This window comes from Tympanuchus pallidicinctus, unplaced genomic scaffold (assembly GCF_026119805.1).
Source record: "Tympanuchus pallidicinctus isolate F22 unplaced genomic scaffold, pur_lepc_1.0 scaffold5, whole genome shotgun sequence".
In the NCBI taxonomy this organism is placed as follows: domain Eukaryota; kingdom Metazoa; phylum Chordata; class Aves; order Galliformes; family Phasianidae; genus Tympanuchus; species Tympanuchus pallidicinctus.
In genome coordinates this window covers 57,162,283-57,177,020 of record NW_026294769.1, presented here as the reverse complement: position 1 = coordinate 57,177,020, position 14,738 = coordinate 57,162,283, and the positions used below count along the sequence as shown (strand labels likewise).

Here is a 14,738-nt window from a genome sequence, read left to right as displayed (position 1 = left end):
CAGGGTCTGTAGTATTAACACAGACTCCTATAACAGCAGCTCTAGCTTAAAAAGTACATTATCATGTCTCTGGCATTGTCTGTAATTTGATGCTAAGCTTTCTTTTCAGCTATCTTAACTATTTTAAACAACTGTTACTAAGAAGTGCAAAGCTAAGCATGTCTAAGCATGCTTGCTGATAGCATACATGTGTTGCTACAACATATGCTATTGTAACTCAAAATGACGAAACTTTGCTAAAAACAAATACCATAATAAATTCAAAAATCATGAGATGAAAAGGATATTTAAAGCGGTATTGTGCATATTTCCTGCCAACTCCAACTTCAGCAATACATTCTTCTCAATCACAAATACTGAAGCACTCAGTTACTGAAACCCCACAGCTGTGGCTGCCCCATGGCTCCCTGTGCTCACCTTATTTTCTTGTTTCCCCGGGGCCGCTCTGACTGGACCGACATGTAGCTCGTGCTGCTGAAACGAGAAGCGCTGCTCGTCCGAGACACTGCTGAGACATCGCTGACATCGCTGTCTGAGGACTTGTTGGAAATGTTGTCTGAGCCTCGCTGAGCGTCCCGCCCTGACCGATACTGCAAGAGGAAAGGGACAGAGATGTTGTCAGTGGCGCTTCCACAGATCAGCTATGGCGATGCTCCCTGATGGCATCTAAACTGCCTGTGTCACCAGACTGCCTGAATCTTTCAAGTGAAGTTTTTAACTAGTAGAGAACACAAAAAGTGTCTTGCTTCATATTAATTTTATTCTGCTTTGATATCCAATTGAAGTGATTAGCTCTGCGGTTTCATCCATAGGTTAACTTGTACAAACATCCAGCTCTCCAAGGGTTTCACCAACCTGAGCGAAGACGTCTGCCCCATCGCACAGTGCTCTCACCAGCTGTTTCAGCAGTGCACAACAGCACAGCGGGGACTTGGTGACGTGCCTGCAGCTGCTGGGCTCATGAAAGATTGACCAGGAAGCAGATGCACTTCACACTGCCTACAAAAAGCTGTCTCTTTGGGGGCCTAGCCTATTTACCAGAACTTCTGGTTGACAAATGATAGCACTTTTCTTTTTATAAGAATAGATAGATGAGATTATCCAAGTAAAAGACATCATGACGTAGCTCTGCAAACAAGCAAAGCCCATGGCCCTTCTGTATTGCAGGGCTGGGAAGTCCGAATGGATGTGAGACCAAAGAAATGGGACTAGGGAGCTAGAGATTATTTGCACTGATAATGTATAGATGCCTCAAATGTTCTCACTTGTGTCCGTATGCTGTCACCGCAAAACCAGCAGGTGACTGGCCATCAGCAGAGGCATATGTACTATTAAGCAGAGCTTAATAGTGCAGAGGTATCCAGGTTTGATTTGACCAAAATATGGCTATTTGTTCTTGATACACCAGTATACTCTAAAGAAATGCTAAGTCTTTGACACTCTGCACTGCACCTTGTGCATATAAAATAAATAGCAGAGATTTTTCCTCTTCCTCTTCATGAGCAGACATTTCTGTGTACACAGCAATGCAGTGGGTTACTATTCATAATCTTTTCAGAAAAACAGTTCCGCAGGACAAACTGTCAATGAGCACCAAGCTGACATCGAATGAGGACAGTATGAAAATATGTACAGCACAGGCAGGATTTAAAGAAAAAAACCTTGAACTCCTGGGGAGTAGCAATGCTGGGCTCAGATCCTCTTCACAGTTTTTGAAAAACCATACTATGTGCAGTCCACAGATCATTTGCTTCTGTGCTTTACAAGTGATATGGGACACTGAGAAATAATCAGAAAGACTGCAGCACTTCAGAATAACATTTGAGTACCTGCTAGTAGGTAGGCTAGGATATTGCACTTGGAAATAATGAGTTATCTTGCCTGCTTTAAGACAGATAAATGAACCAAAGACAAGAAAAAATGCTCGAGCAGGTTACACTGCACACCTGCTGCGGGCAATGACCAAGCTCAACCTGGGCTGCATGTCTGCCTAAAATTGTTGCCAATACTGCAGTTGCCTCCCTGATCCATCCTGATTTCCAATATTTGGGTTCATTTACAGACCTGTCACCACTTTCTTCTTCAGCCCTAAGGTGTAGGAGAGCACTCAGCCAGCCCTAAAGACATAGAGGATCTCTCTGATTACATCATTTAAAGGGTATAACATGTATTGAAGGTTTTTTTTTGACACCATTAATATTTTTGTTTGATGAAAATGGTATGTACTTTTACTGATTTGGGAATGTAAAAACAATAATTTAACAACTGTTCTGACCATCAAAGATGGAGGAACATTAAACCTCTCTTGCAGTAATTCTTTTCAAAGAGCAACTGATCAGATTTTTGGAGAATACAAAACAGAGTGCCTTCTGGAATGTGTCTGTACTCACAAAATAACTGAACATCCCAAGGTGAAAGGGATCCACAAGGTGATCCAGTCCAACTGCTGGCTCCACACATGACCACCCAAAATTCAGACTGTGTCTGAAAGTGCTGTCCAAACACTCCTTGAACTCTGGCAGCTCGAGGCCGTGCCCATCAGCCTCTGATGAAGAACCTGTTCCTAACACCCACCCACCAGAGGGAAGCAATGGGGCTCCCTCAGCCTCACCATTGCTAGCGACCCTGCGAAGCACAGTTAGCACAACAATTCTGATGTGGCCGTCCTCTGGGGAAATGAGCACAGTATCAGATGTGAATGATTCATGGAATTGTTAACTGCATCCCAATTAAGGGACAAGTAATTACTTGTGGTGACCACAGAAAGACAGATCTTGACCCGCAGATCCCTCGCTGAGCTCCCCACACAGTCAGTGGAAATGAGCCTTTCCAAATTAAACACTTATAAGCAGCAAAGCCACAAATGCTATCAGCATTGCACGGAATCATTCTGCAGCATGCTCACAGGTTCTAAAACCTGTGGTTATGGTTTTTTCTGCTCTACTTCTACATCTGGAAAAATAACTTTCCAGTTCTTAAAGATGCTTTTTTTTTGTTAGAACTGTACTGTGCATAACAAATCAAACATTTTCATAAATAAAACAATCTAATTGTAGTTTTATTCTTTAAGAAGCCAGCAAGTAGCAATAAGACCTAGTGATAGACATTTAAGAATTGCTATGGCAACAAAAGCAAATTAAAAACGAGTAATTCCGGAAATATAAGGGGAAAAATGATTACCAGGTTATTACCATGCCTCTTTTTTCTCTGTTATATGTAGGGGTATCTCTCAGAAAGTATTTTAGATTGAGCCAGAGGGCATAGAAATATTATTCGGCCCTTACTATTTCTGGATGTTTTAGGATTGAAATTAACTTCATCTTTTCATATTCGTGTCTTAATATAAAATATTTATTTTTTAAAGCCCTGTGAAATATTTACACATTCTCTTAGTTACAGTCTCACAACTGTTAGTATTCTGCCACAGCAAAATCTAGAAAATGAAACGAAATTGTGTACCTTGCCAGATACCTCTGTAAAACAAATCTCTTCAACTCATCCATCAAGTCTACGTCAAATTGTTTTGCTGGTTTCTAACCCCAACAGTGTACTTTTGAACTTACATATAACTTGATTTAGATAAAATCCAGATTGCAATTTTAAGTGTATTGTATGTTAGAGTTCCAGTACCTGCAGCACAAAAGGCAAAAGGAAATACTGCTTGTCTGATAGAAGCTATTATGGTATTTCAGTTTTACATCTGTTTCTGAATCTGCAATTCAATATAAGGCAGTTTCCATACTGCTGCCCTGCTCTCTGCCTCAAAAGTAAAATGGCATTTATGTTGTGTGAATATTGATTTTAATGAACCATCCACTTCATCGACTGTAAAATGCAACTTTTTTTTGCACAATTTTACACAATCCTTTCTTCAGTTATTGTGTGGCTAAAGTTGCCCAAAGGCATTAGAACTTCAGAAATTTCATTTGTTTCCTTGGTCTCATTCCACTGAGTTTTAACTTATTCTTTTTATGCATAATGTCACCTACTGTATGAGACCAACTGTTAGACTGAAAAGGTCATTCATTATTAATCAAGTGCCATCCACTCACTGAAATACAGCTGCCACATTCCCTCCTGCTGCCCCGCTTGTCCTGCATCTTGCTGCAGCAGCCAGCACCCACAAGGGCCACCGCTGTCCCTACAGAATAACCAAATCATTAAGATTGGAAGAGATCACTAAGATCATCTAGTCCAGCTGTCAGCTCATGGCCACTGTGCCCACATACCCATGTCCTCACGGCTAGTTGTTGGCTACAGCAGGACCCAGGCTGGATCCTCTGACCCAACAACTCCCCTCCACACTTTGGTTTCCATCAGTAGAAAGCATGGACATGGAGACAGCAAGGAAATCACAGAATGGCTTGGGTTGGAAGGGATCATCAAGCTCCAACCCCCCTGCTACATGTAGGACCACCAACCTCTATATCTAATACTAGAACTTCATGTGCTCCCCCCTCCTTGGACCATCATAAGGCCTACTCTGTAGAGAAGCACACCTCTCTACTGTGCAATACTGTTTCTTTTTATTGTTATTATTATTAGCATTATTATTATGTTAATAACAGCTACTGCAGGAGGAAAATTATGTCCCAACTTTCCCTTTGCTGGAAATGTATGTCTGTCTTACTTCAATTGAGACTCACATAATGCAGCCCAGACACCAGACTTTATGACCCATAGTGCAGTAAAACTTCCCTGCCTGCAGATGTTTCAATAGCGGGCAGTGTGCTGCAAGCAGAGGGCTTGATGAAAATGCACCCTGGCATTTTTCATAGTAAGATGATCTTGTCTTACTTTGTTGTTTTGAAGAATAAACTTCATGGTTACAGAATCAGGCAAATAAGTTTGAGAGCTACTTAAAATCCTTTCCTCTATAGTAATAAAATCATCAGTTGGAACCAGTAACAAAAAGACATGCTTGGTGTTTGCACCAATACTTTGCGACTGCAATAAATTACTTTCCTGCGGTGGTGAATTCAAGATTGTTAAAGTTGAGAAACAAATACCTGCTCTGCCTCCTAATGCAATAGCCCTTGCAGGGCTCCCAACCTCTTGCTCTGTGACTGCAGGTCACATTGAGCTACAACTACTCTCACACTGTTTCTTGAAAGAAACTGCTTTGGAACTTCTAATTCAAAAGGAGTTTGTATGTTTCCTATTACTTTAATCTACTGTTCCCAGTCTTTCATTCTGGACTATATACTTGTGCAGTTTCCAGGCAATTGAAATTGTTGGTCATTTCCACCAATCTTTCTATTTTATAATTTTTTTTTTTCTCTTTTTTACAGCCTAGTCATCAGCTTTTATTTGCTAGCAGCTCCATAGGAACATAAAAATCTGCTCAATGCTTTTACTGATCAAAATGTTGGGAAGACATTTCAGACAATTGTCTATTGTGCTACAAGAAGATGAAAGAACTGCTCTGGATTGTTTTCAATAGCTCTTTGCCTCGATGACAAAAGCTTTTGAGAAGCCTGAGAACAGCAACTGTGTAAAATGTTCTATAATTTTTACTGGAGCTACTGGTTCAAGATCACAGCCTTGAAAGGCACTGCAAATTTTAGTTACCATAGATCATTTGAAGGAATGCTATTAGATTGTTTCAAAATCCTTTGCTGATTGCTGTTCAACGAAGTGTGCCATTTAAAATGAAATGGAACACTTACTTATAAATTTAACAGTACATTTATATAAAATAAAAGATTCTAAGTAATTTTTGCTAAGTGCTGGATACAAACAAGTATGTAGCATGAACATGTATTTCTGTGCACCTGGCACACAGGTACAGCCAAGATGAGGCCTGTGTTGGAGGCACACACCTGACAGCATTGCCAGGCCTTGGGCAGCAGGCAGTGTGCAGCCTCCACCAGCCCCACTGGAGCTATGCTGCACGCAGCAGCCCTTGGGCCCTCTGCAGAGTCAAAGACTAACCTGGGATTGCAATTCCTGCACTGCTCTGATATTAAATATACAGTAAGCTCAGCAGCTGTCTTGGGCTCCACCATAAGGAGCTCCAACCAGTTCTAGCTCAGACTCATTCCTTGCTGCCTCCTTGTCCTGGAGCCCAGCCCAGCCTTCCCCCTCTTTTTATTCCTAATTCTTGGATCCTGCTCTCCCAGCCCTGCGTTTCTGGCACTGTTTCAACCCTGCCTCCCCATCTTGTCTTGCATTAGGGTCCCTTTGGTCCCCTGGCTCTGGCTCAGCTATGTCTCTTCACATTCTTGAAGTACCAAAAAAGAAAGACCAGAGTCACACAAGGAGTCACCATTCTGGAGCAGTATAATGCTGAGCCAGCAAGCCCAGCTGGATGCACAGGAGTGCCCTGGGGAGGCACTGATCTACAGTCCTCTGTGCTCACATTCCTCAGCTAACATCACTGGGACTGAGTGCACCCTCATCAAGTTTGTGGATGACACCAAGCTGTGTGGTGCAAAGAACATGCCTGAGGGATAGGATGCCATCCAGACAGACCCATACAGGCTCAAGCAGCCAGCCCACGAGAACCTCACAAGGTTCAACAAAGCCAAGTGCAAGGTCTTGCATCTGGGCACTCAGTATAAGCTGCGGGATGTAAGGATGGAGCCCTGCTGAAAGGGATCTGGGAGTACTGCTGCATGGTACGCTGAACAAAAGCCAGAAGTGTGCCCTCACAGCCCAGAACACCACCCGTATCATGGGTTGCATCAAAAGAAGTGTGGCCAGCATGGCAAGGGAGGTGATCCTGCCCCTCTACTCTGCGCTGGTGGGGCCTCACCTGGAGTACTGCATCCAGATGTGGGGTCCTCAGTACAGGAGAGACATGGACCTGTTGGAGCACATCCAGAGGAGGGCCACACAAATCATCCAAGGGATGGAACACCTCTCCTACAAGGACAGGCTGAGGGCGCTGTGGCTGTTCAGCCTGGAGAAGGGAAGGCTCAGAGGAGATCTGATAGCGGCCTTTCAGTATCTAAAGAGGGGCTATAAGAAAGCAGGGGACAGATACTGCAGCAGGGTCTGTGGTGATAGGATAATCTATTCTTACAAGTCTTCCACCCTGGACTATACAGTCATGCAGTTTCTAGGCAATTGAAACTATCAGTCATTGTTCATTGCAGGGGAGTTGAATTAGTTGACCTTCAATGGTCCATTCCAATTCTAACAATTCCACAGTATTTTTTTCTTCATTTTTCGTAACATTTCAGTCTACTACTTCCTCAGTCAGAGGAACTGACTATAACCTGGTCTGTAAAACTCACCTCTTAAAACAGCTTAATCTCTTTCCCATAAAGTGAGGCCACTAATTTCTATGCAGCGTTAAAAAACAATGTCTATATTTCTAGCTAGCAAGTGGAAAACTAGTATTTCAAGAGTTCTCATGACTGTCCCTTACTGACTTGGTGTCCCCTATTTACTTATTTCACTAACACATGCTCATTTATTACACTCTTAAAAAAGGAGGTCTTAAAACCTACATACCTAAGAATCTTGATAACCTGATTTCGCTAAGGGGCTAAGCTATGTTGCAAACCACATCCTTCTGTCAAATTAGTAAATGAAAACTGGATAATGAGAAAGATAAAAGTTGAGAGGTGGGCCACTGCAGAAAAAAAGGTAGCCTAGGTTGTATTAACTGGAACATAATCAACAGATCAAGGGGAGTGTTGTTCACTCAGCACTCATTAGACCGTTAGCCTAGAACATTACATTTACTACTGAGATGCCATTTACAAGACATGGATAACTGTCTCAAATTGAACAGAAGAGAATGGACACTGGAAAAAATTACTGCAAGGAAAAGTTAGTCAAGCACCGGAATGGGCTTCCCAGGGAAGTGGTGGGGTCCCTGTCCAAGGAGATGTGTGGAATTGGCACAAAGGGACATGCTATTGCGATGGGACTCGGTAGGTCAATCTTATGGCTGGACATTTCTTGATGTTCCCTCCAACCCAAGTGACTGTCATCCTTGTGGCTAAGGGGATCCTGAAGCTAAAGAAGAAACTGCAGGTCCAGCAGCAACACAGAAACCACCAGTGGATCACTGTTTAAGAAAAACTGGAAGTCTAGATGGAGGTAACCTGGAAGTAAGACAAAAGCAAAAAAAATTGCCTACTTCATGTGGTGCATTTTTCTAAAGAAATTCCTCAGCATACAGTATAAAATAATACAGTAGAATAGAAAATGTTCAGGAATTACATCAAGGAGTACTTACAGGACCTGCAAATATTTGTAAATATAAAAGCAGTAAGGCTTAAGAAGTATTTGAGTCCTTCAATGAGCTTAAGAATTAACTAGCCTACAAAACTTAAACTGCTTTTCTGTCTTCAAAGATCTGTTCCTGCAGACAGCTAGAAAAATTAAGCAGTCTCTCATTCTTACATTATTTTTTATGCACTATGATGTTAGGAAGATCAAGACAAATTCTAATCTTAGCTGCAGTGATAACTACTCTGAAATTAAGAACATCTTGATCTCTACTGATACAGAGATAATTCACAAAGACAGCTGCATCCAGTCTAGGGAATTAAGTGTTCTTTCTTAAAGTTACTTTAAGTCAGGATGACATTAATTTTGAAAGGAGAAGGTATTGAAAACTTTCTGCTGGGATGTATGAAGTTACCGTATTTTAAAAATATCGTCTTGACAATGAAAAATACAATGGGTTAAAATACTTTTTTAGGGTAAAAATAAGTGAAGGAACCTTGAACAATTTTAAGTGTCATCTTTAAAAACTCAAAAAGCAATTCTAGATTATTTATCCACTGGCGTGAAGATCAAAGGCTTATAACAGTCAAGCAGGTGTTTCATATTTAATAGAATCATTAAGGTTTGAAAAGACCCAAAGATCATTTAGTCCACCTGCCACCAATATTGCCCACTAGCCCTGTTCTCCTGCCCCCCTACACATGGGGCATTACAGGGATAAAAAAAGACTTGCTGCTTGCTCCAAAGCTGTCCCAGCTCTGTGCAGGGGTAAAAGCTCGCACAGAGATAGGAAGCAATGGGACAGGGAGCAGCATCCCTTCTTCACAGCTCAAATGCCAGCTCTTACACCTCCTTAGAAAGCTTCATATCCTATTTTCCTTTCCCACTATCCACTGTAATTCCTCCAAAGTTCAATCCAGAGCCACATAAGTATGGCTGTGCTCTTATTACCTGGCAGCACTTGCCCACCACAGCACTTTATTGCCCAAAATCCCACTGCAAACTGCTTTACATGGGTTGTTTCCACCTATACTTTGCTGTGGTTCTCTTCTATGGGAGAAAAGTGAGTTTCCCACTGCTTTCTATTTGGTTTTACCAGGGGTTTTCACAACTCTCATATTTCTTGCTGCAAATATTCTCCTCCACTTGAACAAAGTGGAAGATTCCAAAAAGAGGAAAGTCATCAAAAACTACTTTGGAGTTACAATTCACAGAGAGCTTCAACTTCAAATTATCAAGCTATAGGAACATGACTCGATATATCAAGCTATAATAACAGGAGGTTACTAGCACTGGTCAGCATCCTGGGGTGGTGTGCCTGACATACTCTATATAGGTAAATACATACTAACTAAGACAGTTAATTTATAATATTTATCAAGAAAGACAACTGAGATTTTTATGAAGAATTTACAAACACTGGGTATTAATGTAAGATGACCATTTCCATGCTCCTAGCTGATTCTGACAGATTAAACCTGCCTTGACGAGCCAAACCACGGAATGCTCTCACATAGCCAGAATATTTCCAAATACTTGTGAAGAAAAGCAAAGATCTTGAATAAACGAGTCTACCTAATATGAAAGTAAATAAATAACAACTTCAGAAGAGGAATCCTTTAATTACAATTAAAGGTGAAAGGATGTGCAACAGTCATCCTTTTCTGACATGAAAAAATTCAGAAAAGCAGGAAAAATGGAAAGTAAAACAAGCATATTTTTAAGATTTACTTGAAACAATCGCTATCCAAATTGCCTTTCATATTCTTGACTTCCTGATTTTTTGACTGCTGCTTAAAACAGCGTAGAGTTAGTCACTAAGCTTCACTTTAGAGGAAGAGGCTCAAAGGCTGGCTTTGTGAGTGTGGGTAATCAACTTTTGATGTAATACTCCTCTCAAAGTTCCCAGCATGTTTTTAATTGCTACATGTTAATTTTTGGACGATCATCTTATACATAGGAAGAAAATTATTTCTAATGGAGATCACCAGTTCTTCAGTATTCCGTAACACTGTGCCCAGATGCACCATCATGGACACTGTCAACTGTAAAAAAAATTAATTTTTTCCACTCGTGATTTCACAAAAGTAGGGAGAAACAGAATCAAAATGTACTTCCTGTATTCGCTTCTGTTCCTCAAGTGGTGTCATTTGTGTCATCACTGCCCTCGCATTTCCTATGGCGCTGCCATCTAGGCAGCAGTTTAATTTCTAAAGAGGATAATAAGGCATGTCTCCTCTTTGGTTTAAGAAGTGCTCAGGTCTCTGGTTGTTTTACCTAGCTTCAGCTTCTCCAAGATGTTCCTGTACAAACTCAAGTAATGGAGTTAAACAATATGCATTTTAAAGAGTTCTCACTTAACATTTCCATTATTTATTTTCAGTCACGTGCCTCTCATTACAAAACGAAAAAGCAAATAAGAAAGATAGAGAGGCAACCATTTTTTCTTATTTAATCCCAGAAGTCTGCTAAGCATTTCAACAAACCTGATGGTTTGAGAACAAGAGTACGGCGTTGTGCCTTTAACAGAACATTTTCTATGTAACATTGAAACATGACTTTCACCAAATTTGTCCTGGGACACAGCACCATTGAAGGAATTCATGCTGAAAAGAACAGCTGGATTGACACATGGGCCATCTGGTGAGCGCTTATTCCTGTAAGCAGAAGTGCCTAAGGACCATGAGTTACACAAGAATAGGATATAAATGTACCTTTTTGTAAGTCCTTAAATAAACAGAAATCAAAGAGAATAGCCTCAAAAATCATGTATGATTTGAGGGAAGATCCTGTAACTTTTTATTAACCTTTTGTTTTCCCTGATCCTTACAATACATTTTGAACAAGTCAAGTACACAATAAATGCATATGCTCAGACAATCATTTGTCTACATTTTAGGTTTTGTTTTTTTTTCAAATTCGTATCTAGCTAAGAGAGAAACAAATCTATCAGATGGAGGCAGCACTATCTCCTTTTCTCCCTGTCAACAAGTTAAACTGCTTAGAAAACATTACTTTTCTCTAAAATGTATTTCCTCAGCACCTCCATCCCTGTTATTTTGAGAGGCTGGGAATAAAAGGATGCTGGGAGATCAGGAGCGTTCAGACTGCTCCTGGAAAAAAAAAAACCTCAGCTCTCTTTTTTCTTCTTGATTCATTATACTTCAGCTCACGAAGATGAAGTCATTAAAACATATATATCACTAATGTCTTCCATATAACTTCCTACATTTTATAACTATTTAGCTCTTTGCTTGTTTGCAAAGCTAATTTGAATTGACTTTCACAGAAAATATTCAATGTCTACCACCATTACCTACAACTTCAGCTTTACCTCATAAAACTCTTTAGCAGCAGGATACTCATATGGAACATTTCCAGACAACAAAGACAAAATAATTCAAGTGAAACTGCACAGGGAATGTAAATCATTTCACAAAGCAGTTACCTATGTGGGAACTATTCCTGGGGTCAGTAACTTCTTGTAAACATTTCTGAAGATCTCTGACATGAATGAATTTTAATAACCCTGAACGTTCTTTTGATTTTACAGACGCTTTTTTTAGCATAGCATTAGCATTTCTGAATTCTTGTGACTGCAAACCAGCTTAGAGCGGAAAAGCAAACATTTCTATCATTGTCTCCTAAAAAACACCCAAGCTACCTCTTTAGAATTCTCGAAACTAAAACTCAGCCTGTTTACCAGAAATGAATTGACGTTATCTTCTACTACACATAGAAAATCTTGTCAGTGTTTTCGATTTTGTTTCTAGAAAATCATATGCAAGCTAAGTAATGTGCAGATACTAATAATTAGCTACTTGCTTCAGATTAAACTGCAGAAGTACGCAGATCACTGGAATTGTTTTTCACCTGATGTCATCTGTCATTCTAGGAAGAAAAAAAACAGGGTGATGCATCCTTTTTTTTGTAAAATTTAATAGATTCCAGATACTGTATGTAAGGAAGCTAATAGAAATCCCTTTAAAGATTTGACATAGTTTGAAGGCAAAAGATATACCAAAAGATATACATGACAGAACTGTTGCCTACATGATAGATGAATTTTTTCTCAGAATACACTGGCTTTGGAGGAAACACAATTTCCAAATGGCTTTTCACATATGATACTCAAGCTTATTAAATGAAAATATACATATTCAAGGCAAAGATTTGGAAAAATATTTATCTAGGGGAAAAGATGAGGTTCTGTTTATGTAGATCTTATTTTAACTTAATTTGATAATTTTATCTTGAATTTAATGTTATACTTTCTCAGAATACTACTAGTAAAATGAGTTTGCTGCAATAACGTAACTATTTTACAGTCTACTTTATACTGTAATAAAAAGAGAACGGGGTACATCATTACTTTGTTCAAAAGTAGGGCTTGAATTTTCAGAATGGCTTATTTTTTTCTTTTTTTTTTTTCTTTACTTTCTTGTTATTATTCACCTATTCTAGGCTGCCACTGAAATCACTGGTAAAGCAATGACTTCCATCTGTAGGAGCAGGATAATATTATTTCTTATTTATCACTATGGACAATATTCTATTTGCTAACACTACATCAATACTAATGCCTGTAAGCTTAGACTTTACTTCCAAATCAAAGTCAGAACCAACAAAATTTAGAATGGCCTCAGAGGTAATTCTGTCCTTCAGTAACCTATAGTAATTTTCACCAGAAGTGTTGCTGAAGGCATGAAGTCTTTACAAAGGAAATAATTCTCAATTCTGAGCCTGAAGGTGCTGACCCTACTTTGATTAACTCCCTTGCCTGCTTTTACAGAAAAACATTAGTGTGCTTCATATACATCTAAATTCTTCACCTGTACTACCTGCAGTATGGATGCTTGCAGCCACAAAGCTGCTACAACAAACTGCAAGAGCTTCCGTATTTAAGATACTCCAGAAAAAGAACTAAAAAACTGCAATGCCTTGGGCAAATCCCATGGAGACACAAAGCATTTTTCTTGCATGATGATAGATGGCAAAAAAATCCTCAAATCCAAAAATCTGAACTTCAGGCTAAGGTTGGTAAACTGGCAAAATTACCACTGATTTCTCCGGGGCAGCTGTCAAAGAAGAACAACCCTCATAATACAAATAGATCAAAGCAAAGCAAAGACACGAGCAAAGCAAACTCTGGGTGAACCCCCTCCTGAGGTATGTCAGGAGCAGCTGGAGCTGCTGCTGGTGGCGGAGCTCCACGAGCTGTGGCAGACAGGGAGGTCGGGGTGGGAGGTGATGGGGCAGCCGGAGCTCTCCTGCCCTGTGCTTGGGGGACAACCCAAGTGCGGGCTGTGGCTGTGGTCTCTGAACCATCCCTGTGAGGCAGGTCCTGCTTTTTTCTCATTTCGAATCCTGAGCAGTTAAGAAGGCTCCATGCCAGCACTGCACTGGGATTTCAGGTGCATCCATTCCAACGGAACAAAATGCTTTCCTTGGTTCCTCAAGGTCAATAACCTAGCAGTGGATTTAGCAAACATGTTTCTGGCTGAGCTGGAACAGTGGCTCTGCCCATGTCATCTTCCAAATATGAATTACCAACTATTCTGCCTGGCACAGACTTAAGGAGCATAAACTGCTGCTAGATGTGATGCATATTATTATGGACTATTATTCTAATTTTTGGGGGCTTCCTGCCTATTGTAGCAATTCAATTAACTTCCCACATCCCTCATTTTTGAATGTTACTACAGCATTTAGTACATATTTCCCAGTTAATTTTCTTTCTTATTTTCTCTGAATCTTCTCATCTATTATCTGCATAATATCAGTTCCAGTACATTTTAGAGAATTAACTCAAAACACAGTCACAGTACTTGGTACATGAATTGTTATTCAGTTCAATTGCATCTCGGAACTTTACTGCTTAAATTGAGGGGGGAAAAAAAACATAAACAGAAATAATTGAGTTTACTATGAAAAGATAACTGCTCAGAACCCAAAGAGACAATCAGTTTAGCAATTCATGGGCCTATATCAAACAGTTCTCTGAGGAAAACATGTTCTATTACAAAAAGGATAAAAGGATTCAAGATAAAATGCAGTGATTCTTCTCACTGGAAATTAGTCAGGACAGCATTCAAGTGATTTTTAAATGTGATTTTTAATGGAATAGCTACAACTACTTCATTGAAGCTGGCTTTTGGTGGAAATCTGTTGATAGGCATTTTGATAAATACTTCATATACATCAGTTTGATGTAATTAAACTGAATATTTTATTTTTTATTTTCAGGACTCATTTTTTTTTCTCTTTGAGATTCGTCCTAGCATTACAGCATACATTACGTACATTTTATTATGTATTTAACCTCTGTTATCCAGACATACAATAAGCTTACACAAAAACTTAGAAAATGGCTGATAGCACAAAGCAACAGCAGACAGCTCGAGGCAGCCCGTACTGGTCCATTTAATCTGTTTATATTGCAGCCATCACCATGATGACTGAATGCAATATTTGTCTTGACCGTGGTATAACATGTCAGACTACCCTAAACCTCTGCTAGAGACACAGATACTCAAGATGCAAAAATAAAT

General features: G+C 39.8%; 1 protein-coding gene across 6 annotated transcripts in view; it reads right to left on the bottom strand.

Annotated features, from left to right (window-relative positions):
* Positions 1 to 14,738, bottom strand: part of RIMS2 (regulating synaptic membrane exocytosis 2) — a 433,643-nt gene that overhangs the window by 65,181 nt on the left and 353,724 nt on the right. For 5 of the 6 annotated variants that reach the window (XM_052704736.1, XM_052704737.1, XM_052704738.1 and 2 more), the window contains one exon: positions 418 to 590. In XM_052704736.1, coding sequence (XP_052560696.1) covers positions 418 to 590 — 173 coding nt within the window. Of the gene's footprint in view, positions 1 to 417; positions 675 to 14,738 lie in introns of those variants that run through there. The other variant, XM_052704734.1, reaches the window with a different exon arrangement.